Below are 24,615 nucleotides of genomic sequence, written 5' to 3'. Positions count from 1 at the left end.
CGAAGAGATAGATGATTTTTATGACCAATTGGATGAGGCAGTGCAAATCACATGATATTAAAATCATTATGGGAGACTTCAACATGAAAGTTGGGCAGAGTAAAGAGAGTGAAACTGGGGTTTTTTTGGATTTTTTGGTTGTTCCTTCTCGAGCCATGCCTGGCTCATAAGGGCTGGTTTCCCGGTTTCTTGGCATATAGGTTCCCCACCTGGACGGGACGCCAGTCTGTCGCAGGTGGGCTGCAAGATGCAGGAGGAAAGAGTGAGAGAAAGTTGTGGCGAAAGAGTCAGCAGAAGTTTCACCATTACCTTCTGCCGGAGCTGCGTGGAGCTTAGGTGTTTCACTCATAAACACACACATCGTCCGGTCTGAGATTCGAACCCGTGATCCCTCGACCGCGAGTCCGCTGCTCTAACCACAAGGCCATGTGCCTCTACATTGCCTTGCTTGCTCACAGAAGATCAAAAGCAATCATGACTAAATGCATGTCATGAACTGAAAGAACAGTTGGAAGTTGATTCATATCTATTTTCAAAGGTCCATCAATGGTGATGAAAGCTGGTGCTATGGAATTTGCAGATGTGGAAGAGGTGAAGAAAAAATAATGAGGCATTAAAAGGTATCATTTCTCAAGGATTCCAGCACTGCTTCAAATGGAGGAGACTTTGAAGGTGATAGAAGTATAAACATGTAAAACTAAGTGAATAAAATAATATTGCAACATTCTGTTGGGCACCCCACCTCGTATACGTGCATATACATACATATATGTGGAGGCACAATGGCCCAGTGGCTAGAGCAGCAAACTCTCGGTCGTAGGATTGTGCTTTCAATTCCCAGACCAAGTGTTGTGAGTGTTTATTGAGCGAAAACCCCTAAAGCTCCATGAGGCTCCGGCAGGGGATTGTGGCGATCCCTGCTGTACTCTTTCGCCACAACTTTCTCTCACTCTTTCTTCTGTTGGCCTGCTCGCTTAGCCAGCGGGGTGGCGTCATTTGAAGGCTAAAACAATGCGAAGCGCATTGTGACCAGCGATGTGTAGCAACACCTGATAGCCTGGTCGGTCACGGTGACATACATATATATATATATATATATATATATATATATATATATACACATACATACAGACATACATACATATTCACACAAACTTACACACATATACTTGCACGCACACACACACATTAACAGTGTAATTCAAGAGCAACTTATCAATCTGGGATTCAGTGCATGTATGTGCAGCTGGTTGTGCATGCATGTAACATATATAGTGGGGAATAATTTTGATAAGTTCTTTTTCAGATATCTTTCTATAGTGATAAGTTTATTTTTATTTCTTATAGGATTTTATGGATTTGTTTATTTGTGAATTGAAGTTCGTATACAACTTCAGTTTGAAGATCCTGTTATATGGCTTTATCGTAACCAGCCATAGAAATAACGGTGTACATGCTCAGAATAAACTTGTGAAAATGTGGGTTGTTAGCAACAGAACAATATTAGAATTTCTTTAATGAATTTTCCATGTGTTTGTAAATTGATTAGTTTGTGCCAATTTTTATACTAATGACCAGAGTTGTTTTTTTTCTTTTTCATATTGAAAGAGCAATGTTAATATATCTAATATATCTTTATATATAACAGTCAAGTTGTGTGTCTGTCTCCTATGATTTAGATTCCTAACTACTCCCACATTTTGCGGTGCAGTTTAACCAAAACCGGGTATCTTATAGTCGTGATTCATATCGAGCCCTTCTGGGTATTAGCGCGCGTCTACGATGAGTCAACGTTTTAAAAAAAAATTTACCATCATTTTAATGCATTTTTTTCGCTATTATATAAGGGAAGTAACTCTCTAAAAATGTCTACGATGAGTCAACGATTTAAAAAAAAATTTACCATCATTATTTTTCCATTTTTAATGCATTTTTTTGCTATAACTCTCTAAAAATGCTTATATAGTTATTTCCCTTACAAATCCGAGCAACGCCGGGCAATACTGCTAGTGAAATATATTTTGTTTAGAAGTGTTTTTTTTATGTGTTTGTGGTACTTTCTGATGTAAGAGTTGATACATTTTAGTATTGAAAGGCAGACTGCGTTACTGTGACCTCTACAAAGGCTTATTGCACGGAGCTTAAATTTTAATCTTTACAAAGCAATCTATTCTATTAGTTTTGTTATTCTATTAAAACTATTATGTAGGCTATAAAAGGTTGTGTGCATTTACTAAATTGTTTTGCATTGCAGATAGATAATTAAGACTGATTTATCTAAGGAATTTCTATTTTTGACATGTATGTATGCATAGGCATAGACGTACATATGCATGAAACTAAAAAAAGCTTCTGCTGGTTACTCATGAATGTATATGCGTGTGTGTGTGTGTGTGTGTGTGGTGTGTGTGTGTGTGTGTGTGTGTGTGTGTGTGTGTTGTGTGTGTGTGTGCACACGTGGGCATGCATATGTGAAAGGTAGGAGAGTCCAGTTTGCTGGACATTGTAGTAGAGCTGGAAACGAGGCAATTTCTACTCTTCTCCTCTGGAAGCCATCTACTCGCGATACCAGAGGGCGCACACTCTCCTACCCTGATGTAATCTCCAGGGATACAGGCATCCAGCAACAGGACCTCCGCAATGCTACGATGGACCGTGAAGTCTAGCATAGCATGGTAAATTCCATTGTCTCGACCACGGTCGAACAATGATGATGATGATGATGTGTGTAAGTGTGTGAGTGAGTGTGTGTGTGTGTGTGTGTGCACACGTGGGCATGCATATGTGCACTAATGATACCATGACTGTGCTGCAAGTTTTAAAATGTTTGTATGTTTTTTTTTTATTAGACTATTATTTTCAGGTCTGTATTTACGAGATAAGGAATTATGTACATTATTTATATTTGACGGATATTTGTCCTCATCTTGTTTGTTGTTAACACATTTCGGCTGATAAGGGTAGATAAACATCGCAAAGCCGTGGCACGAGGAGATATTGCTAAATCGGGTACAACTGATCATGTATGTAAAAAATTAAGACCACCTCACCCTGTGGGATGAAGTTAAAATAATCAACAGAGAACACCACTGGAAAATACGAAAACTAAAAGAAGCAGCACAGAAGTGGCTGTGTGGTAAGTAACTTGCTAACCAACCACATGGTTCCGGGTTCAGTCCCACTGCGTGGCATCTTGGGCAAGTGTCTTCTGCTATAGCCCCGGGCCAACCAATGCCTTGTGAGTGGATTTGGTAGACGGAAACTGAAAGAAGCCTGTCGTATATATGTATATATATATATGTGTATGTGTGTGTGTTTGTCCCCCTAGCATTGCTTGACAACCGATGCTGGTGTGTTTACGTCCCTGTCACTTAGCGGTTCGGCAAAAGAGACTGATAGAATAAGTACTGGGCTTACAAAGAATAAGTCCCGGGGTCGATTTGCTCGACTAAAGGTGGTGCTCCAGTATGGCCGCAGTCAAATGACTGAAACAAGTAAAAGAGAGAGTAAAGAGTATATGTTAGGACACAACAACCTCCTAAGCAGACCAAGTACAGATATGAGTAGCATATGGGAACCAGTATTAAGGAAGGATAGGAAAATATTAGATTTATAAGCCCTAAAATTCGCAACATTGAAAAATACCTTAGGAATGAAAACCCAGGTTCAAACTTTCCCCAAGACACTTGATGAAGGCTGGAGGGTATATCCGTCAAATGTAAATTATGAAAATAATAAATTATTTTCACAACAATGAGATGCAGCACGAAGCTTTGTCAGCGAACAGGTTCCGGTCTCAAAGCGACGAAAATATTTTGACAAATTAAATTTAAATGTTGAAGTGAATCTAACGGTTTTTGTGTGTTTCTTAAATGGTTTATAAACACCTTCCACGCTGCAATTGTTTTCATTCCAGCACACGATATCAGATCAAGTCACTCGCTATGCAAGTACATAAATCATTTTCAGTTTATAAATAATAACATTTCAAGACCTTTCTGTTCTTCTAGCTAAAAATATTTTCCTGATGGCAGTTATTTTTTTTTAAATACATCATGAAAATAATGAGAATGCTGATTGATATAAGTCTGTTTCTACTTGATTGTGACCAACTTTTAAATTTAGTAAGTATTCACATCAAATTTCAGCAATCAGGAAATATCATTATTGGTACTTAATATCATTTTGCTAATAGGATGTTACTACCTGTATGTTGAGCTTTGATTTAATTTTCCCCACAAAATTTAGTCACATGAGAAGGGCCGGTTTCCCGGTTTCTTGGCGTATAAGTTCCCCACCTGGACGGGATACCGGTCTGTCGCAGGTGAGCTGCAAGATGCAGGAGGAAAGAGTGAGAGAAAGTTGTGGCGAAAGAGTCAGCAGAAGTTTCGCCATTACCTTCTACTGGAGCCGCATGGAGCTTAGGTGTTTTCGCTCATAAACACACACATCACCCAGTCTGAGATTCAAACCCGCGATCCCTCGACCGCGAGTCCGCTGCTCTAACCACTAGGCCATGTGCCTCCACACATAGTTATCTAGGATTATATTATCTAAAACTCCCTTCTTTTTTAAAATAGTGAGGTTATTTAAGGGAGATCTGGTTGCTATTTCTAGAATATCAATCAATCACAAAGAGCTTCCCTTGTTGGTTTCCTGATTGAATGATTTAACCACTCAGTGAACTCTGTGATATAATTCAAAAATGGAATAAATTGGTTTACCATGAAAAAAAAGTCTAATGTTTATTATCAGAGGGGTTTGTTTTATGGTGATACAAGTAAGTTCTTCCAGCAAAGTCGACCAGAAATTACCAAAGCACATCAACTGTAGCAAGTCTTCAACCTAGGAGCATACACTTAATAGTCTGGTCTTCATTAGAAAATTTTTTTGCCATGAACAAAACGTGAAGATTCTCTGTAATAAAGCAATCAAATTGTTTCTTATAAAATTCCTAACTATCTTAAGTACCAGAATTACATGTTCTAAGCTTTAATACCTAGGTCTACACTCGCTGCTAAACATGGAAAGTTATGACAAATATGCTAAACAATTGTAGTGAGTGTGATACATCAGCTGTTTAGTAGATTACATCACAGAGATCTAATCCTACAAAAGTTTACCAGTTATTATTATTATTATTATTATTATTATTATCATCATCATAGGCGCAGGAGTGGCTGTGTGGTAAGTAACTTGCTAACCAACCACATGGTTCTGGGTTCAGTCCCACTGCGTGGCATCTTGGGCAAGTGTCTTCTGCTATAGCCTCGGGCCGACCAAAGCCTTGTGAGTGGATTTGGTAGACGGAAACTGAAAGAAGCCCGTCGTATATATGTATATATATATGCGTGTGTGTGTTTGTCCCCCTAGCATTGCTTGACAACCGATGCTGGTGTGTTTATGTCCCCGTTACTTAGCGGTTCGGCAAAAAAGACCGATAGAATAAGTACTGGGCTTACAAAAGAATAAGTCCCGGGGTCGAGTTGCTCGATTAAAGGTGGTGCTCTAGCATGGCCGCAGTCAAATGACTGAAACAAGTAAAACAGTAAACAGTAAAACAGTATAGTGGACCCATTTGAAAGGGCTAAGGTCAGACACTTTCCTCTTTGGCCAAGGCCTCATCAACTTTTTCAAGCTTCACTTGAAAAGGAAGATGAGAGTAGAGAGGGAAGTGATGTCTGGTAGCAAGTTTATTGAAAGGTGGGTGAATGTCGCAAGAATGGTCAGTATGAACGGACCAATTCTGAGGATACACCTGAGAGAATTAAAAGGAAATATAAAAGGAGAAAGGGGCTCTCTACCCCCCTTTTGACCAGGCCCCCGTTGGCTTTTATGGGTTTTTTCCACCAGGAACCTTTCGAAGCGCCTCCCCCCATTGGGAGTTTTTCATTGTTAAATATTTTGTTGTTGCAGTTTTTTACATGGATTTTTACAAACGGACAAAATCCTTTGTAACCTTTCGTCCTGTTTTGTCCCTTTATGTTTTCTAATCATGTGTGTCAGCCCTTGTGGCCAATAAAAAGAATTATCATTATTATTATTATTATCATAGTGGACCCGTTTGAAAGGGCTAAGGTCAGACACTTTCCTCTTTGGCCAAGGCCTCATCAACTTTTTCAAGCTTCACTTGAAAAGGAAGATGAGAGTAGAGAGGGAAGTGATGTCTGGTAGCAAGTTTATTGAAAGGTGGGTGAATGTCGCAAGAATGATCAGTATGAACGGACCAATTTTGAGGATACACCTGTGAGAATTAAAAGGAAATATAAAAGGAGCAAGGGGCTCTCTACCCCCCCCCCCCCCTTTTGACCAGGCTCCCGTGGCTTTTATGGGTTTTTCCACGAGTAACCTTTCGAAGCGCCTCCCCCTATTGGAAGTTTTAATTGTTACTTACATTTCTTTGATATCCTGCTTTTGTACACGAACCTTTTTCAAACGGACAAAACCCTTTGTAACTTTCGTCCTGTGTTTTGTCCCTTTATGTTTTAATTGATTTTTGTTAGCCCTTGTGGCCAATAAACAAATGAATTATTATCATTATTATCATGCACATTATGTGACTTGTTTATCCACTGCTATGAGAATGTAAAATGATATCCAGGATTTTACTAGTTTTATGATGTGAAATTAACTTTTAAATGATTTCCTCTACTATATAACACAACATGCTAAGTGTTGATCTTGCTGCTCATAGTAGTGAATAATATCCTATTTAGGAGGTTAGAGCGCTTAGCTTTAATAATGTGATTTTAGAGTTAGAAATTCATGAGGTAATGGTTTTCCTGGAATAGCACAATTTTATTCAGGAACAGATGCCACCAATTCCATCGATGGAGTAGTTTCTCCATGGCGCAAGCCTGGGCGGTAGAAACGAAGACACTGGGCTGCCCAGACACCAGAATCTCCCTCTCGGCCCCCCAGACATAATCCAAAGGAATGCAGTGCAGTACGTTTGGAATCTGGTTGGCTGCAGGAGTTGCCGGAAAGGGGTCGAGATTCAACACCCTACTGCCTTCGGGGCTCCACTCCGGATTTTCTGTCTGGGTTTACTCCCATAGCCTTTCCCTCTCCCAAGAGCATCCGCAAGGCAGCGGAGCGAGGGTTTGGAGTCAGAGTTTTCCTTCTCCTAGACTGGCTGCCAACCAAGGCTAACGAGCCCAGTCTGCCCACCTGGTTATGCCACCAATTAGTGCAACCAATTACAATACAATGTGAGGAGTATAGTAAGAGATGACTGGCGTCCGTGCTAGCAGGGTGCAAAGAGCACCATACGAGCGTGATCATTGACAGAGCGGCTTACCGGCTTCCGTGCCAGTGGCACTTAAAGGGCACCATTCGAGCATGATCGTTACCAGCATCGCCTTACTGGCACTTGTGCCCGTGCTAGTAGGGTGTCAAGAGCACCATCCGAGCATGATCGTTGCCAGAGCAGCCAACTGGCTTCTGTGCCTGTGCACGTAAAAGGGCACCATTCGAGCATGATCGTTACCGGCGTCGCCTTACTGGCATTTGTGCCCGCGTTAGTAGGGTGCCAAGAGCACCATCCGAGCGTGATCGTTGCCAGAGCAGCCAACTGGTTTCCGTGCCAGTGGCACGTAAAAGGGCACCGTTTGAGCGTGATCGTTACCGAAGTCGCCTTACTGGCACCAGTGCTGGTGGCATGTGTAAAAAGATTCGAGCAAGGTCGTTGCCAGTACTGCCTGACTGGCCCCCGTGCAGGTGGCACATAAAAAGCATCCAGTACACTCTCGGAGTGATTGGCGTTAAGAAGGGCATCCAGCTGTAGAAACTCTGCCAAATCAAGATTGGAGCCTGGTGCAACCATCTGGTTCGCCAGCCCTCAGTCAAAATCGTCCAACCCATGCTAGCATGGAAAGCAAACGTTAAACGATGATGATCATCATCATGAAGATGGATGAAAGCAATTCCCTTAAAAACATTTTGGAGTTTAGGATATCTTTACATATTTTTTTAAAACTCTGAATCAATGAAATAAATGGAAATAAACAGAAAGTTAAGAAAAATTCAAAATCCTGACAGTTGTTTTAAGTTTCTTCTTGTAATACCTTTTATGGTCGTTTGGTCAGGACTTGCGTTTGAGATTGCTCTAGTACAGTGACCAAACTCAACAACTATAATTATAACAATCAGCATGGTATAGCAAAGCAGATGCTTTGATTTCAAACGTACATACACACACTACCTATTATATTGCCAATTTCCTGTTTCATATTATCGAAAGTACCACACATACACACACACACACACACACACACACTCTCGCTCTCTTAATATTCTAAATTTAATCTAATACTGAAGGTCTCTCAGAGGCTTCTCATCTGCAATGGCATTTGGAATAATGGGAATGTCTATTTTAATGACAAACAACATGAGGATGTTGCATTTTCTCTTTCACTTCCTACATTTATATGTTTGCTCTTTCTCTCCCCAACTTTTGCCTCTTCACTCTCATTATAACATAAAAGGAGCTGTTCATGGGTTAACCATGTGCTTTTGTGCTCGGTTAACCCATCAACAGCTCCCTTTATGTTATAATGTGCTTTTGTGCTTGGTTAACTCATCAACAGCTCCCTTTATGTTATAATGTGCTTTTGTACTCGGTTAACCCATCAACAGCTCCCTTTATGTTATAATGTGTTTTTGTGCTCGGTTAACCCATCAACAGCTCCCTTTATGTTATAATGTGCTTTTGTGCTTGGTTAACCCATCAACAGCTCCCTTTATGTTATAATGTGCTTTTGTGCTTGGTTAACCCATCAACAGCTCCCCTTATGTTATAATGTGCTTTTGTGCTTGGTTAACCCATCAACAGCTCCCTTTATGTTATAATGTGCTTTTGTACTCGGTTAACCCATCAACAGCTCCCTTTATGTCATAATGTGCTTTTGTGCTCGGTTAACCCATCAACAGCTCCCTTTATGTCATAATGTGCTTTTGTGCTCGGTTAACCCATCAACAGCTCCCTTTATGTCATAATGTGCTTTTGTGCTCGGTTAACCCATCAACAGCTCCCTTTATGTTATAATGTGCTTTTGTGCTCGGTTAACCCATCAACAGCTCCCTTTATGTTATAATGTGCTTTTGTGCTCGGTTAACCCATCAACAGCTCCCTTTATGTTATAATGTGCTTTTGTGCTCGGTTAACCATCAACAGCTCCCTTTATGTTATAATGTTCTTTTGTGCTCGGTTAACCATCAACAGCTCCCTTTATGTTATAATGTGCTTGTGCTCGGTTAACCCATCAACAGCTCCCTTTATGTTATAATGTGCTTTTGTGCTCGGTTAACCCATCAACAGCTCCCTTTATGTTATAATGTGCTTTTGTGCTCGGTTAACCCATCAACAGCTCCCTTTATGTTATAATGTGCTTTTGTGCTCGGTTAACCCATCAACAGCTCCCTTTATGTTATAATGTGCTTTTGTGCTCGGTTAACCCATCAACAGCTCCCTTTATGTTATAATGTGCCTTTGTACTCGGTTAACTGATCAACAGCTCCCTTTATGTTATAATGTGCTTTTGTGCTTGGTTAACCCATCAACAGCTCCCTTTATGTTATAATGTGCTTTTGTGCTCGGTTAACCCATCAACAGCTCCCTTTATGTTATAATGTGCTTTTGTGCTCGGTTAACCCATCAACAGCTCCCTTTATGTTATAATGTGCTTTTGTGCTCGGTTAACCCATCAACAGCTCCCCCTTTATGTATAATGTGCTTTTGTGCTCGGTAACCCATGAATAGCTCCCTTTATGTTATAATGTGCTTTTGTGCTCGTTAACCCATGAATAGCTCCCTTTATGTTATAATTGCTTTTGTGCTCGGTTAACCCATCAACAGCTCCCTTTATGTTATAATGTGCTTTTGTGCTCGGTTAACCATCAACAGCTCCCTTTATGTTATAATGTGCTTTTGTGCTCGGTTAACCCAATAGCTCCCTTTATGTTATAATGTGCTTTTGTGCTCGGTTAACCCATCAACAGCTCCCTTTATGTTATAATGTGCTTTGTGCTCGGTTAACCCATCAACAGCTCCCTTTATGTTATAATGTGCTTTGTGCTCGGTTAACCCATCAACAGCTCCCTTTATGTTATAATGTTTTTGTGCTCGGTTAACCCATCAACAGCTCCCTTTATGTTATAATGTGCTTTTGTGCTCGGTTAACCCATCAACAGCTCCCTTTATGTTATAATGTGCCTTTGTATTCGGTTAACTCATCAACAGCTCCCTTTATGTTATAATGTGCTTTTGTGCTCGGTTAATCCATCAACAGCTCCCTTTATGTTATAATGTGCTTTTGTGCTCGGTTACCCATCAACAGCTCCCTTTATGTTATAATGTGCTTTTGTACTCGGTTAACCCATCAACAGCTCCCTTTATGTTATAATGTGCTTTTGTGCTCGGTTAACCCATCAACACTCCCTTTATTTATAATGTGCTTTTGTGCTCGGTTAACCCATAATAGCTCCTTTATGTTATAATGTGCTTTTGTGCTCGGTTAACCCATGAATAGCTCCCTTTATGTTATAATGTGCTTTTGTGCTCGGTTAACCCATCAACAGCTCCCTTTATGTTATAATGTGCTTTTGTGCTCGGTTAACCCATCAACAGCTCCCTTTATGTTATAATGTGCTTTTGTGCTCGGTTAACCCATCAACAGCTCCCTTTATGTTATAATATGTGCCTTTACTCGGTTAACTCATCAACAGCTCCCTTTATGTTATAATGTGCTTTTGTGCTCGGTTAACCCATGAATAGCTCCCTTTATGTTATAATGTGCTTTTGTGCTCGGTTAACCCATCAACAGCTCCCTTTATGTTATAATGTGCCTTTGTACTCGGTTAACCCATCAACAGCTCCCTTTATGTTATAATGTGCTTTTGTGCTCGGTTAACCCATGAATAGCTCCCTTTATGTTATAATGTGCTTTTGTGCTCGGTTAACCCATGAATAGCTCCCTTTATGTTATAATGTGCTTTTGTGCTCGGTTAACCCATCAACAGCTCCCTTTATGTTATAATGTGCTTTTGTGCTCGGATAACCCATCAACAGCTCCCTTTATGTTATAATGTGCTTTTGTGCTCGGTTAACCCATCAACAGCTCCCTTTATGTTATAATGTGCTTTTGTGCTCGGTTAACCCATCAACAGCTCCCTTTATGTTATAATGTGCTTTTGTGCTCGGTTAACCCATCAACAGCTCCCTTTATGTTATAATGTGCTTTTGTGCTCGGTTAACCCATCAACAGCTCCCTTTATGTTATAATGTGCCTTTGTACTCGGTTAACTCATCAACAGCTCCCTTTATGTTATAATGTGCTTTTGTGCTCGGTTAACCCATGAATAGCTCCCTTTATGTTATAATGTGCTTTTGTGCTCGGTTAACCCATCAACAGCTCCCTTTATGTTATAATGTGCTTTTGTGCTCGGTTAACCCATCAACAGCTCCCTTTATGTTATAATGTGCTTTTGTGCTCGGTTAACCCATGAATAGCTCCCTTTATGTTATAATGTGCTTTTGTGCTCGGTTAACCCATCAACAGCTCCCTTTATGTATAATGTGCTTTTGTGCTCGGTTAACCCATCACAGCTCCCTTTATGTTATAATGTGCTTTTGTGCTCGGTTAACCCATCAACAGCTCCCTTTATGTTATAATGTGCTTTTGTGCTCGGTTAACCCATCAACAGCTCCCTTTATGTTATAATGTGCTTTTGTGCTCGGTTAACCCATCAACAGCTCCCTTTATGTTATAATGTGCTTTTGTGCTCGGTTAACTCATCAACAGCTCCCTTTATGTTATAATGTGCTTTTGTGCTCGGTTAACCCATCAACAGCTCCCTTTATGTTATAATGTGCTTTTGTGCTCGGTTAACCCATCAACAGCTCCCTTTATGTTATAATGTGCTTTTGTGCTCGGTTAACCCATCAACAGCTCCCTTTATGTTATAATGTGCTTTTGTGCTCGGTTAACCCATCAACAGCTCCCTTTATGTTATAATGTGCTTTTGTGCTTTACTATTCAAAGATATATATATGTATCATGTAAGTATGTATACTTATAAGTATATTTAAATGCATATGTGTTTGTGTGTGTTTATATACAGAGGAAATTAAGTGGATAAACAAATTCATCATCATCATTTAACGTCCGTTTTCCATGCTAGCATGGGTTGGATGGTTCGACTGGGGTCTGGGAAGCCATGAAGCTGCACCAGGCTCCAGTCTGATCTGGCAGTGTTTCTACAGCTGAATGCCATTCCTAATGCCAACCACTCAGTGAGTAGGGTGGGTGCTTTTTATGTGCCAACAGCACAGGGGCCAGAGGAAGCTGGCAACGGCCACAATCAGTTGGTGCTTTTTACGTCCCATCGGCACGGAAGCCAGTCAAGGTGGTGCTGGCATCAGCCACGTTCGGATGGTGCATTTTACGTGTCACTGGCATGGGTATCACAACTACAATTTCCATTTGATTTTCATTTTGATGTTGATGTACTCGACTCAATAGGTCTCCTGAAGCACAGCAGGTCACCCTACGATCCAAGGTACTTTTGAATGGGCTGGGGCTGGTTATGCGAAACTGGTGTAGGATACAGCAGTGAACACACTTTATTTGCCGCATCTTTGCAGTCACAGCATATCTCCAGAGGTCTCGGTCTTTCGTCATTGCCTCTGTGAGACCCAACGTTTGAAGGTCATGCTTGACCACCTCATCCCATGTCTTCCTGGGTCTACCTCTACTCCGGATTCCTTCAACTGTTTGGGAGTGGCACTTCTTCACACATCTCTCCTCATCCATTCGTAGTACATGACCATACCAACGCAAACGTCTCTCCTGCATGCCCCATCCAATGCTTCTTATGTCCAACATTTCTCTCAGGATCCTTACACTCTGCTAGCTTCATTTCTCTCAAGCCTACGCATGTCCTCCGCAGTCACGGCCCATGTTTCACTACTGTGAAGCGTGGCAGTTCGCACACATGCATCGTACAATCTATCTTTGACTCTGAGCGAGAGGCTCTTTGTTGCCAGTAGGGGGTAAAAGCTTTCTAAACTTTGCCCAGGCTATTCTTATTCCAGTGGTAATACTCTCTGAGTATCCATCTCCATTACTAACTTGGTTTCCTGGGTAGCGGAAGCCATCAACTACTTCTTGTTTCACTCCCTGGAGTGTGATATAAAATAATAGTTTTGGCATGAAACAGAAAATAAATATATATGTATACGTGCAAAATGAGAGAAAGCAAAAGATGGAGACTTTCAGACAATAAATATTTGAGTATAAATATATAGATATTTATATTAATAGATCCAACCTACACAGAATATAAACAACACAGAAATATGTTGATATAAATATCTGTAAGTCTGGACTTAAATATTTATCATTTGAAATTTCCATCTTCTGCTTGCTCTCATTTTGCATTTTTTTTTTTTAACTTCTTACTTGTTTCAGTCATGTGACTGTGGCCATGCTGGAGCACCGCCTTTAGTCGAGCAAATCGACCACAGGACTTATTCTTTGGAAGCCCAGTACTTATTCTATCAGTCTCTTTTGCCGAACCACTAAGTTACAGGGACGTAAACACACCAGCATCGGTTGTCAAGCGATGTTGGGGGTACAAACGCAGACACACAAACATATACACACACATACATATATATATATACGTAAAAAGCACCCACTACACTCACGGAGTGGTTGGCGTTAGGAAGGGCATCCAGCTGTAGAAACATTGCCAGATTAGACTGGAGCCTGGTGCAGCCTTCTGGCTTCCCAGAACCCCGGTCGAACCGTCCAACCCATGCTAGCATGGAGAACGGACGTTAAACGATGATGATGATGATGATGATGATATATATATACATATACGACGGGCTCCTTTCAGTTTCCGTCTACCAAATCCACTCACAAGGCTTTGGAGACAGGGACATAAACACACCAGCATCGGTTGTCAAGCGATGTTGGGGGGGACAAACACAGACATACACGCACACACACATATATATATAAATATACATATATACGATGGGCTTCTTTCAGTTTCCGTCTACCAAATCCACTCACAAGGCTTTGGTCGGCCCGAGTCTATAGTAGAAGACAATTGCCCAAGGTGCCACGCAGTGGGACTGAACCCGGAACCATGTGGTTGGTAAACAAGCTACTTACCACACAGCCACTCCTACGCCTATGCATGTATACATATTTTCTGTTTCATGCCCAAACTATTATCTTTAATATATCTAATTTGTTTATCTGCATAACTGCCTCTATATCTACTCAACTTGATCCCTATTATAACAACTCGTTGCCCTGTGGAATTGATCCCCCGTAAAGACTTTGGAGTCAAAGTTTGAATCTTTTGAGCATTAAGCACTCCAAGTGTCTTCTGTACTGAGAATCTCTAGATTTCATCTGTGGACTACAAATATATATATATATATTTCTTTACTACCCACAAGGGGCCAAACACAGAGGGGACCAACAAGGACAGACAAAGGAATTAAGTCGATTACATCGACCCCAGTGCATAACTGGTACTTAATTTATTGACCCCGAAAGGATGAAAGGCAAATTCGACCTCGGCGGAATTTGAACTCAGAATGTAACGGCAGACAAAATACGGTTACGTATTTCGCCCGGCGTGCTAACATTTCTGCCAGCTCGCCGCCCTATAAATATATATATCATCATCATCTTCGTTTAACGTCCGTTCTCCATGCTAGCATGGGTTGGACGGTTCGACCGGGGATCTGGGAAGCCAGAAGGCTGCACCAGGCTCCGGTCTTATCTGGCAAAGTTTCTACAGCTGGATGCCCTTCCTAACGCCAACCACTCCGAGAGTGTAGTGGGTGCTTTTTACGTGCCACCTGCACTGGTGCCATATATATATATATATATATATAGCCTATGTAAAGAGGAGTTACACCCTAACAGTGGAAGGAACCTGTGGAAGAGGTAGACCCAGGAAGACATGGGATGAGGTGGTGAAGCATGACCTTCAAAAGTTGGGCCTCACAGAAGCAGTGACATGAGACTGAGACCTTTGGAGATATGTTGTAATTGAGAAGACCCGGCAAATAAGGTGAGATTGTAGCCGTGGCCGATGCCAGTGTTGCATAACCAACCCATTTAAAAGTACCCTTCTATCGTCAGAAAATGTGATGTGCTTGAGAAGACCTGTTGAGTCAAGTGAAGTCGAAATTATAGTCGTGGCCAGTGCTGCCTGATTGGCACCTGTAATAAGCACCATCTGAGCGTGGGTTCGTGCCATCCCGCATGACTGGCTCCCCATGCCAATGGCACGTAAAAAGCACCACTCAAATGTGGTCGATGCCAGTGCCACCCGACAGGCTCCCATGCAGGTGGCATGTAAAAACCACCCACTACACTCATGGAGTGGTTGGCATTAAGAAGGGCATCCAGCTGTAGAAAACTTGCTCGATCAGATTGGAGCCTGGTGCAGCCTACTGGCTGGCCAGTCCTCAGTCAAACTGTCCAACCCATGCCAGCATGTAAAGTGGAAGTTAAACAATGATACTGATGATGATATATATATATATATCCATTTGATCTGTATATCATAATGTTAATACATCGCTAAAAGGAAATTTATAGTGACATTCATTTGAAGATATCTCTTATGGACATGCTGTGTTTGAAAACAATATATATTAGGAGATGAAAATCATCCCAGCAGCTGTAGCAGCTAGTGAGAACACCAGATATATTTTGACCTTTTTAGGCCTTGTGAATGAAATGCATTCACTTAGATTGTGGAGGCACATGGCCTAGTGGTTAGAGCAGCGAACTCGCAATCAAGGGATCGTGGGTTCGAATCTCAGACCGGGCGAGGTGTGTGTTTATGAGCGAAACGCCTAAGCTCCACGAAGCTCCGGCAGAAGGTAATGGCGAAACCTCTGCTGACTTTTTCACCGCAACTTTCTCTCACTCTTTCCTCCTGCATTCTGCAGCTTACCTGCAACGGACTGGCGTCCCGTCCAGGTGGGGAACCTATACGCCAAGAAACCGAGAAACTGGCCCTTATGAGCTAAGCATGGCTCGAGAAGGAACAAACAACATACTTAGATGAGATCTGTCACCTCCAATACACACACACATGTATAATATGCATGGTGCCCCAGCATGGCCACAGCCTTAAGGCTGAAATGTATAAAAGAACAAAGGAATACATATATATGCACACATACACACACACACACACATATATATAAAATGTGCTCGCGTGTGTACTGTTGGCGATTTTTTTTTCTCCTCCGTCTTCCCTTCTTTGGATGTTACCTTTTCCTATGTTTCCGACGAAGAGCTCCGCTCGAAACGTTAAACCCTCCTTCTTTCCTGAGCATTGTTGTGTTTTCTCTTTGTGTTTTCATGTTTGGATTAACTTCACACACAAATATATCCTTACTTTTACTGGTTTCTATGGCTACGCTGGGGTACAACCTTTAGTGTGATTGGTTTCTACTTAACACTCATTTCCCAGCTCGCTCCAGAACTGTTTCTGATGAAGTAACGAGTTGGCCAAAGCTACTCTTTCTTATTTTTCCTGTCGTGATGCAAGTTCATCTGGTACTTTAGAAATTTGTCCAAATATTTTTTGAATACATCCTTATCTGCTCTTCACAGATCCCTGAAGTGGTCTGGCAAAAGTGTCGAAAAGTTGCGGGCCCTTAAAAATCTAAGCTGTTACAATATTGTGTCCTAACTCAAGATGGAGAGGATAGGATCTTCGGAACTCTGCAGCGACATGAACTCCAGTGTTTGGTATAACTTCCAATTCCAAAGTTGAGAACTAGACACACACACACACTGCATATCTTTCAGGTCTTATCCCTAGAAAGTAGAGTCAGCACTTTCAGCCTCTACTAACAGCTCATCTGTTGCAATGAGTTAACCTTCCTGGTGTAGTGGCATTGGATTGCCTCTAGTTCTGCTATTAACTTGAACTTTGCGGTGACCATTGTGGGGAACAGCAATCCAGGCTACTGAGAACAAATATTCTCCATAGGTAGTAGCATACTTTCCCTTTTCCTTGTTCTACACGATCTCACAACCAGCCAGTCACTTGCCTGCAGTGTTGCCATCTCAGTAATATGCACAGTGGAATCAAAATCAAAATCGATCAACATCAATGGAAATTGTAGCTGTGATACCAGTGCCGGTGGCGCGTAAGAGAACCATCCGAACGTGGCCGTTGCCAGCGCCGCCCCGACTGGCCTCCATGCCGGTGGCACATAAAAAGCACCATCCGATCGTGGCCGTTGCCAGCCTCGCCTGGCCTCCGTGCCGGTGGCATGTAAAAAGCACCCACTACACCCACGGAGTGGTTGGCGTAAGGAAGGGCATCCAGCCGTAGAAGCATTGTCAGATCAGACTGGGCCTGGTGCAACCTTCTGGCTTCCCAGATCCCAGTTGAACCGTCCAACCCATGCTAGCATGGAAAGCGGACGCTAAACGATGATGATGATGAATGATGCATCATTACTTACGTGGGCTCCTAGGTTATGTGTCAACTTTGGTTCTGTGTATCCAGATTGCTATCTGTTCATGGGCTGATATCAGAGTGCTTGAAAATTTTTATTGAACAGCATTCAGTTCAATGTTGTAAATTTTCCACCAGCCTACTTGTATACTGCACTTAGGACATTCTTTAGTTTTATGGTGCCATTACGGTTCTTAACAGCTTGTGATAGTTTTGTTTTGTCAACAAAGCTGGTGAGAGTAGCTGACTGTGTGACTGCACACATGTCTGTAAGAACCACTGCAACAGTAGCTTGTAGTTTTGTTTTTTTGTTGTTGTTTGTTCCTTCTCGAGCCATGCTTGGCTCATAAGGGCCGGTTTCCCGGTTTCTTGGCGTATAGGTTCCCCACCTGGACGGAACGCCGGTCCATCGCAGGTGAGCTGCAAGATGCAGGAGGAAAGAGTGAGAGAAAGTTGTGGCGAAAGAGTCGGCAGAAGTTTTAGGTGTGGAGCTTAGGTGTTGCGCTCATAAACACACACATCGCCCGGTCTGCGATTCGAACCTGCGATCCCTCGACCGCGAGTCCACTGCTCTAACCACTAGGCCATGTGCCTCCACTGCAACAGTAGGAGGCAGTTCCAGTACAATTCCCTGGGGGACTCCACTGAAAATTGATGTCTCTTCACAGAGAAAGGGCACTATTGGCCGTGGCTCTCTGACTTCTACCTTTTAAAAAGTCGTGCAGTCACTCCCTTGGTTTTCCAAGGATATCAAGGTCAAGCAGTTTGTGACTTATGATCAACATCATCAAAGGTTTTGGCAAAGTCCAGATATATATGCATACACACATTTGATTGGTTGATCTGTTTTTCAGAACCCAGTAAAAATGGTGTAGTAGCTATGTGAAGCAGCCCTTCATTGAATAGAAGCCATTATTACAGGTTTGTCAGCAAGCTAGTTTCTTTTAGGAATGCCATCCTCCTCCTTCTAACAGTGTATTCCATGACTAGCATGTGAGATCAGAGACAGATCTCTCTCTTTCTCTCTGCCTGCCTACCTGCCTACCTACCAACCTACCTATATAAATTCAGGGTGAATACTTGATAAGTGTAAGCACCTGTATATGCCAGCTAGTAGCAGAGGTGAGAGGGTATAGCAATTGCATGCGGCTGAAGAGAGCTTTAAACCACCTGTTATGTCGATTATACATTGATGTAAGAATAGGTTATTGTATAAAGCTTGAAACATGTGTACCGCGACATCCTTTGTGTTCTGCTTTTTATTTCATTTGATGCATATCTATCTATCTATCTATATATATATGCATATATATATGTGTGTGTATATATATATAGATAGATATATATATCATACCTTAGTTGTCTAAGAGTCCATATGTCAAGGAAAAGATGCACTTGTATACACTCACTATATTGACACACACACACACACACACACATATATATATATATATAAATAAACATGAGTGTACAGGGATAAATTATTCAGGCAGGTGCTAGGTTGGCTCTCAAGTGGATTCCAGGTTATGGCTAACCACATCAAGTAGTAATAAGTGTCAATGATCACTTAGTATTACCACTTACATACCTACATACATATATATATATGATTGATTTCTTTCAGTTTCTGTCTACAAAACCCACTGACAAGGCTTTGGTTGGTCTGAGGCTAAAACAGAAGAGTTGTGTTTTCTGCAGGGTGGTGCATAAACTGTCAAGTAAATGAGACGCATCTTTGCCTCCACTGATTCAGTTGCAAAGAGTTGAGTAAAGTTATTTGGTTGCAGACCTCCTTTCAGTCTTTTTATTATCACTGGGTCACAGAGTCCCCAGATGGTAACATTGATTTCAAGGCCTTCCCAGGTGAGTGACTGGTTATTCAAAGACATTTATAGATTGTAAATTTATTCTGTCCAGTTACGTATCAGTATAGTAGTCATTTGCAAATTCCAGAAGTGACACTTTCATTTCTCCTTAGCCCTCACGTCACACAGTTGTTAATGTTTATTTCAGTTGGGTCACGCCCTTCCAATTGCTATAGATCTGTAATGCATCTTACAGCTGTGCCTGTCACCTGTATGGTGAGGAATCCTACATTGGGAGTGGTAACGACTAGGGTAGGGTAACTGACTGCTTATTGTGATCATTCGTCTTTCCATTTCCTGTAGCTTTGCTCCCTTTTACAAACCCAGTGAACATACATATATTTCCTATTTCAAAGACATTCAAACAATAGATTATAAGACCCAAGTTAAAAAGATTCTCAACAATTCAACTTTTCTGGGTGACATTAAGACACCCACCCCCATTTTAGAGCTCCATGACCTCCATTTTTCAGGAGCAAAATCCTTTTAACAGGTTCTATAAGACAGGAATTTTGGAATCTATGCATAAAAATCAGTAGTATGGGATATATGTGTCATGATTACAATTTTTTTAGGGTGTGTAAAGAGGGAAATAACCCTCATCTGCAATTTTGATGAAATTCGAATCATAGGTATTCCAGTTCATCAGAGAAAATATAAACAGAAAAGTCTAACTTTATAATGTCTGGTTCATACTGCTGTACTCTTTCACCACAACTTTCTCTCACTCTTTCTTCTTGATACTGTTGTACCTGTATTTCAAAGGGCCAGCCTTGTCACACTCTGTGTCACGCTGAATCTCCCCAAGAACTACATTAAGGGTACAAGTGTCTGTGAAATGCTTGGCCACTTGCACGTTGATAAATGAGCTGCGACGATATTCTTCCCTGTGTTCATGAAAGTTTTGTATCTCTGCCGTAAGGCTTCATTTCCACACATGGCAGCTGAATTCAATTCGTCCCCAGTCGAAAGACACCTGTTGTTATGTCCTGATATTATTATTCTTATTGTATTTATATTTCTGAGACCTTTGGAAGTATGCTGTGCGTGAGAAGACCCAGCAGGGCATGTGAGACCATAACCCGTAGCCTTTACCAGGGATGTAGCCAGCCCACTTATGCATACCTTTCTTTCTTTGGACACAAAACTCTGCTTGCAAAGACCTGTTGAGGCAAGTGAAATCGAAATTGAATTCAAAATCGAACCAAATTTGACGACTGGCACCCATGCCAACCTCCCTTCATTGGACACTAAACTCTGCTTTCGAAGATATGTTGGGGAAAGTGAAATCGAAATTGAACCATATTCGATGACTGGCACCTGTGCCAGTTGAGCGCTAACAGCTCCATCTGAGCACCATTTGAGCGAGGATTTGAAAGAGTGTATGAAGAGATTTCATCACAAAAGACCAGAAGAACACCTGTACCAGGACAATGCACATTTCCATCTTGGTAACCAACTGCTCAACAAAGATGGGGCATCAAAACTGTCCCTCATCATCATTACAGTCCAGACCTTGCACCTGTAAGTTTTGGTTGTTCCCTAAACTAAAGAGGAAGATAAAGGAGGTTGTGATAAGAGTCCTGGACACCTTCGTTTTGGATGACTTCCGTGGGGCCCTCAGAAGGAAGCTGGAACACTACAATAGGTTCATTGAAGCCAGAAGATCCTACTTTTGAAGGAGATTAAGAGTTTTGTACTTCTTTGAAATAGATGTCAGCCTTGAAAAAGTTTCAAAGCTTCTTGAATGCAAGTTATGGCGCAGGAGTGGCTGTGTGGTAAGTAGCTTGTTTACCAACCACATGGTTCCAGGTTCAGTCCCACTGCATGGCACCTTGGGCAAGTGTCTTCTACTATAGCCTCGGGTCAACCAAAGCCTTGTGAGTGGATTTGGTAGACGGAAACTGAAAGAAGCCCGTCGTATATATATATATTTATGTGTGTGTGTGTGTATGTGTGTGCGTGTATGTTTGTCCCATCTAATATCGCTTGACAACCGATGCTGGTGTGCATATGTCCCCGTAACTTAGCGGTTCGGCAAAAAGAGACCGATAGAATAAGTACTGGGATTACAAAGAATAAGTCCCGGGTCGAGTTGCTCGACTAAAGGCGGTGCTCCAGCATGGCCGCAGTCAAATGACTGAAACAAGTAAAGAGAGAGAGTATGTGTGTGTGTGTGTGTAAAAACTTTGTGGTTAGGTGTGTCTAGTTAGGAATGTCAGTTTCAGGTACTAGGGTTTTTTTTTTTAGGTGTCATAAAAAAACCCAACTTGGTTAAAAAGTTATTTGGTCAGCTGATGTGTAACCGAGTTAAATTTTGGTGGGTGTTTTCCGAAAGCTAATTGCATTTTTCCCAATTTATATTCCTGTATGTTATATTCTAATAATCACTGGTATCTTTATATATTAATATATTTTATATGTAAAGCATAATATGTTATACATGTATGTATATTCTTGTAATTGTCATTTTAGTAAATAAATAAGTTAACATAATATAATGTCTAAAAGTTGACGAACCACCTATTGATCCTCTCCATTTTCTTATTGCTCTCTCTCTCTATCTATATATCTATATACATATATATATATATATATAGGCGATCATTCGGTACTAGTTACATATTTATACAAGCATAATATACACATACATCAACACACACATACATACATGTATGTATATATTATATATACGTTTGTACAATTTTCTTTGTATGAAAACGTTTAATGTTTTCAACTAAATAAATACTGAGTAAAATTCTGTTAACGTTAACACACACACACGTGACTTCGAAGTCACTGTCAAAAATTTATAATAGATATTAGACATAGCCCGCACACACACACGAAATCGGTTTATTCAGTCACTGTTTCCTATATTATAAAATATTCTACACATTATCCAAAATTGTGTTAACACACAAAGAGAAGCACCAACAGTAAATATAAAAGCAGACACACCTCTAAGTCGATTGTCTACCGAAAAATACAAGAATATATTTACTACAATAACAGATATAGATGTAGGGACCTTCATATATAGCCATCGATCTAGCTGAGTGAAAAACACCGGGCAAATCACCATTGAACAATTATCAATTAGTGATGCAGATACTCAGAAAGGTGTGGAGCTAATTGGAGACGGTTTATAAACATATCAAGTCAAATACATAATCACAATTTATTATACACACACACATTACACACGTATAAAACATGAAACCAACGCATAAACACACATCTCTGTACGCATTTGCATTTATACATAGATCTGTGTCACATAATAATAACATGGGTGCGTCCTACATTGTGACGAGTGTGTGTGTGTGCGTGTGTATATATGTGACGAGTACGTGTGTGTGTGTATATATTGGGACGAGTATGTGTGTGTATATATATTGTGACGAGTGTGTGCGTGTGTATATATTGTGACGAGTATATGTGTATATATGTGACGAGTGTGTGCGTGTGTATATATATATATTGTGACGAGTGGTGTGCGTGTGTATATATTGTGACGAGTACGTGTGTGTGTGTATATATATTGTGACGAGTGTATCTGTGCGTGTGTATATATTGTGACGAGTATGTGTGTGTGCGTGTATATATAGTGACAAGTGTGTGTGCGTGTATATATATTGTGACGAGTGTGTGTGTGCGTGTGTATATATTGTGACGAGTGTGTCTGTGTGTGTTTATATATTGTGACGAGTGTGCGTGTGATATATGTGACGATTATGTGTGTGCGTGTATGTATGTATATATATATAATGTGTGTGTGTGTGTGTGTGTGTATAGGCGGAGTTTAACTCGGCAATAGACATATATGTGTGTGCGCGCGAGCGAGACACAGAGGATGTGTGCGCGTGCGCGTACCTTAGAGAGAGAGAAACTGAAAAACAGTTGATGGTATATAATTGCTGTTTTATAATTACCCAGACACATCTGCATCCATAAATCCAGTCCACATCCTTCCCCGATCAACATTTTCTACGCGTACGTGTTCACACGGATTTCACTCAATTGTCCTTTCAAACGAAATGCTAGAACATAAATCGTTAAGTGCGTATTTGAAATGTGTGTGTCACTTACCTTGGCCATGTTTAGACACCCTGATAGAGGCTGGTCTCTCGGGTACGGGTGGCACGGGACGTGCTCGGGTCTGGCTACGTTCTTCCATGGGTAACTCAGTGCTACTGACTCTCTCCTTATCCGGGTAAGGGTCTTGAGACGGGGTCGACATGATGTAGATCCATTCAGGAAATAAAAGCTAAAACAGGCAACCACCTTAGTTATAGTGTATTAACGTAGCTTATTCTTGCTCTCGGCATGTGCGCGCTGGTCGTGTGAGAGTGAAAGAGTGAGAGCGAGACAGAGTGTGTGTGTGTCAACAAGGAAAAGTGTGGGATGAGAGGCTGAGGTGGAGGCTGTTGTAATATAAGACTTCTGAACCGTCTGTGAGTGTGTGAGAGAGTGACGGAGAAAGGAGTGTGAGAGAGAGAGTGACGGAGAAAGGAGTGTGAGAGAGAGAGTGACGGAGAAAGGAGTGTGAGAGAGAGTGACGGAGAAAGGAGTGTGAGAGAGAGTGACGGAGAAAGGAGTGTGAGAGAGAGAGTGACGGAGAAAGGAGTGTGAGAGAGAGTGACGGAGAAAGGAGTGTGAGAGAGAGAGTGACGGAGAAAGGAGTGTGAGAGAGAGTGACGGAGAAAGAGAAGAGTAGGTGGAGGATTACTCTACTCAGTCAATGTGAGAGAGGGAGGGAGAGAGAAATTGGAGGGAAAAAGAGAGTGAGGATGGAGAGAGAAATTGGAGGGAAAAAGAGAGTGAGGATGGAGAGAGTGATGTTATAAAAGGAAGAGTGTTAAGTAAACAACGAGAAGAAAGTAAATAAAAAAAAAAAGAGAAGTAAGGATGGAGATAATAATGAGTACGAGATTTAAAGTAGATTAACGGGAGAGAAAAAAAAACAAATAGAAGAGGAAAGAATTAGTGAGATGGAGGGAAAAGATTTAGTGGAAGAGTTTAAAACTATGTATAGTTGTTCAGCCTCAGCTTAGGTTTGATTGAGTAAACCTATGATCAAAGTGTTCCAGCCATGACCATCCTGCCTTTTTGCGTATCGTAATCTGCATTGCTATATTAGGACGATTTAAATGCTATTTCTAGCAAGTCGAACGATCATGATTAGGTTTGATTGAGTAAACCTATGATCAAAGTGTTCCAGCCATGACCA

General features: G+C 41.3%; 1 protein-coding gene and 1 long non-coding RNA gene across 10 annotated transcripts in view; both read right to left on the bottom strand.

Moving 5' to 3' along the window:
• The window catches only part of LOC115219269 (probable serine/threonine-protein kinase nek3), a 102,035-nt gene extending 78,177 nt beyond the window's left edge, over positions 1-23,858 (bottom strand). For 4 of the 9 annotated variants that reach the window (XR_005001808.1, XM_036508667.1, XM_036508666.1 and 1 more), the window contains exon 1: positions 23,475-23,858. Coding sequence is in view for 8 of the 9 variants with exons in the window: in XM_036508667.1 (XP_036364560.1) it covers positions 23,475-23,625 (151 nt within the window). In the remaining variant the exon portion in view is untranslated. The remainder of the gene's footprint in view (positions 1-23,474) is intronic. The other 5 variants (XM_036508662.1, XM_036508663.1, XM_029789428.2 and 2 more) reach the window with 2 other exon arrangements.
• Positions 1,297-19,595, bottom strand: LOC118765896. Its single transcript, XR_005001810.1, has 3 exons — positions 19,194-19,595; positions 6,086-6,091; positions 1,297-1,310 (listed from the first exon to the last, which is right to left on the bottom strand). It is a non-coding gene; the product is annotated as an uncharacterized LOC118765896 (long non-coding RNA).
• Positions 23,859-24,615: the final 757 nt, after the last annotated feature.

This window comes from Octopus sinensis, linkage group LG14 (genome assembly GCF_006345805.1).
Source record: "Octopus sinensis linkage group LG14, ASM634580v1, whole genome shotgun sequence".
Taxonomy (NCBI): domain Eukaryota; kingdom Metazoa; phylum Mollusca; class Cephalopoda; order Octopoda; family Octopodidae; genus Octopus; species Octopus sinensis.
This window is presented reverse-complemented; position numbering and strand designations above follow the sequence as displayed.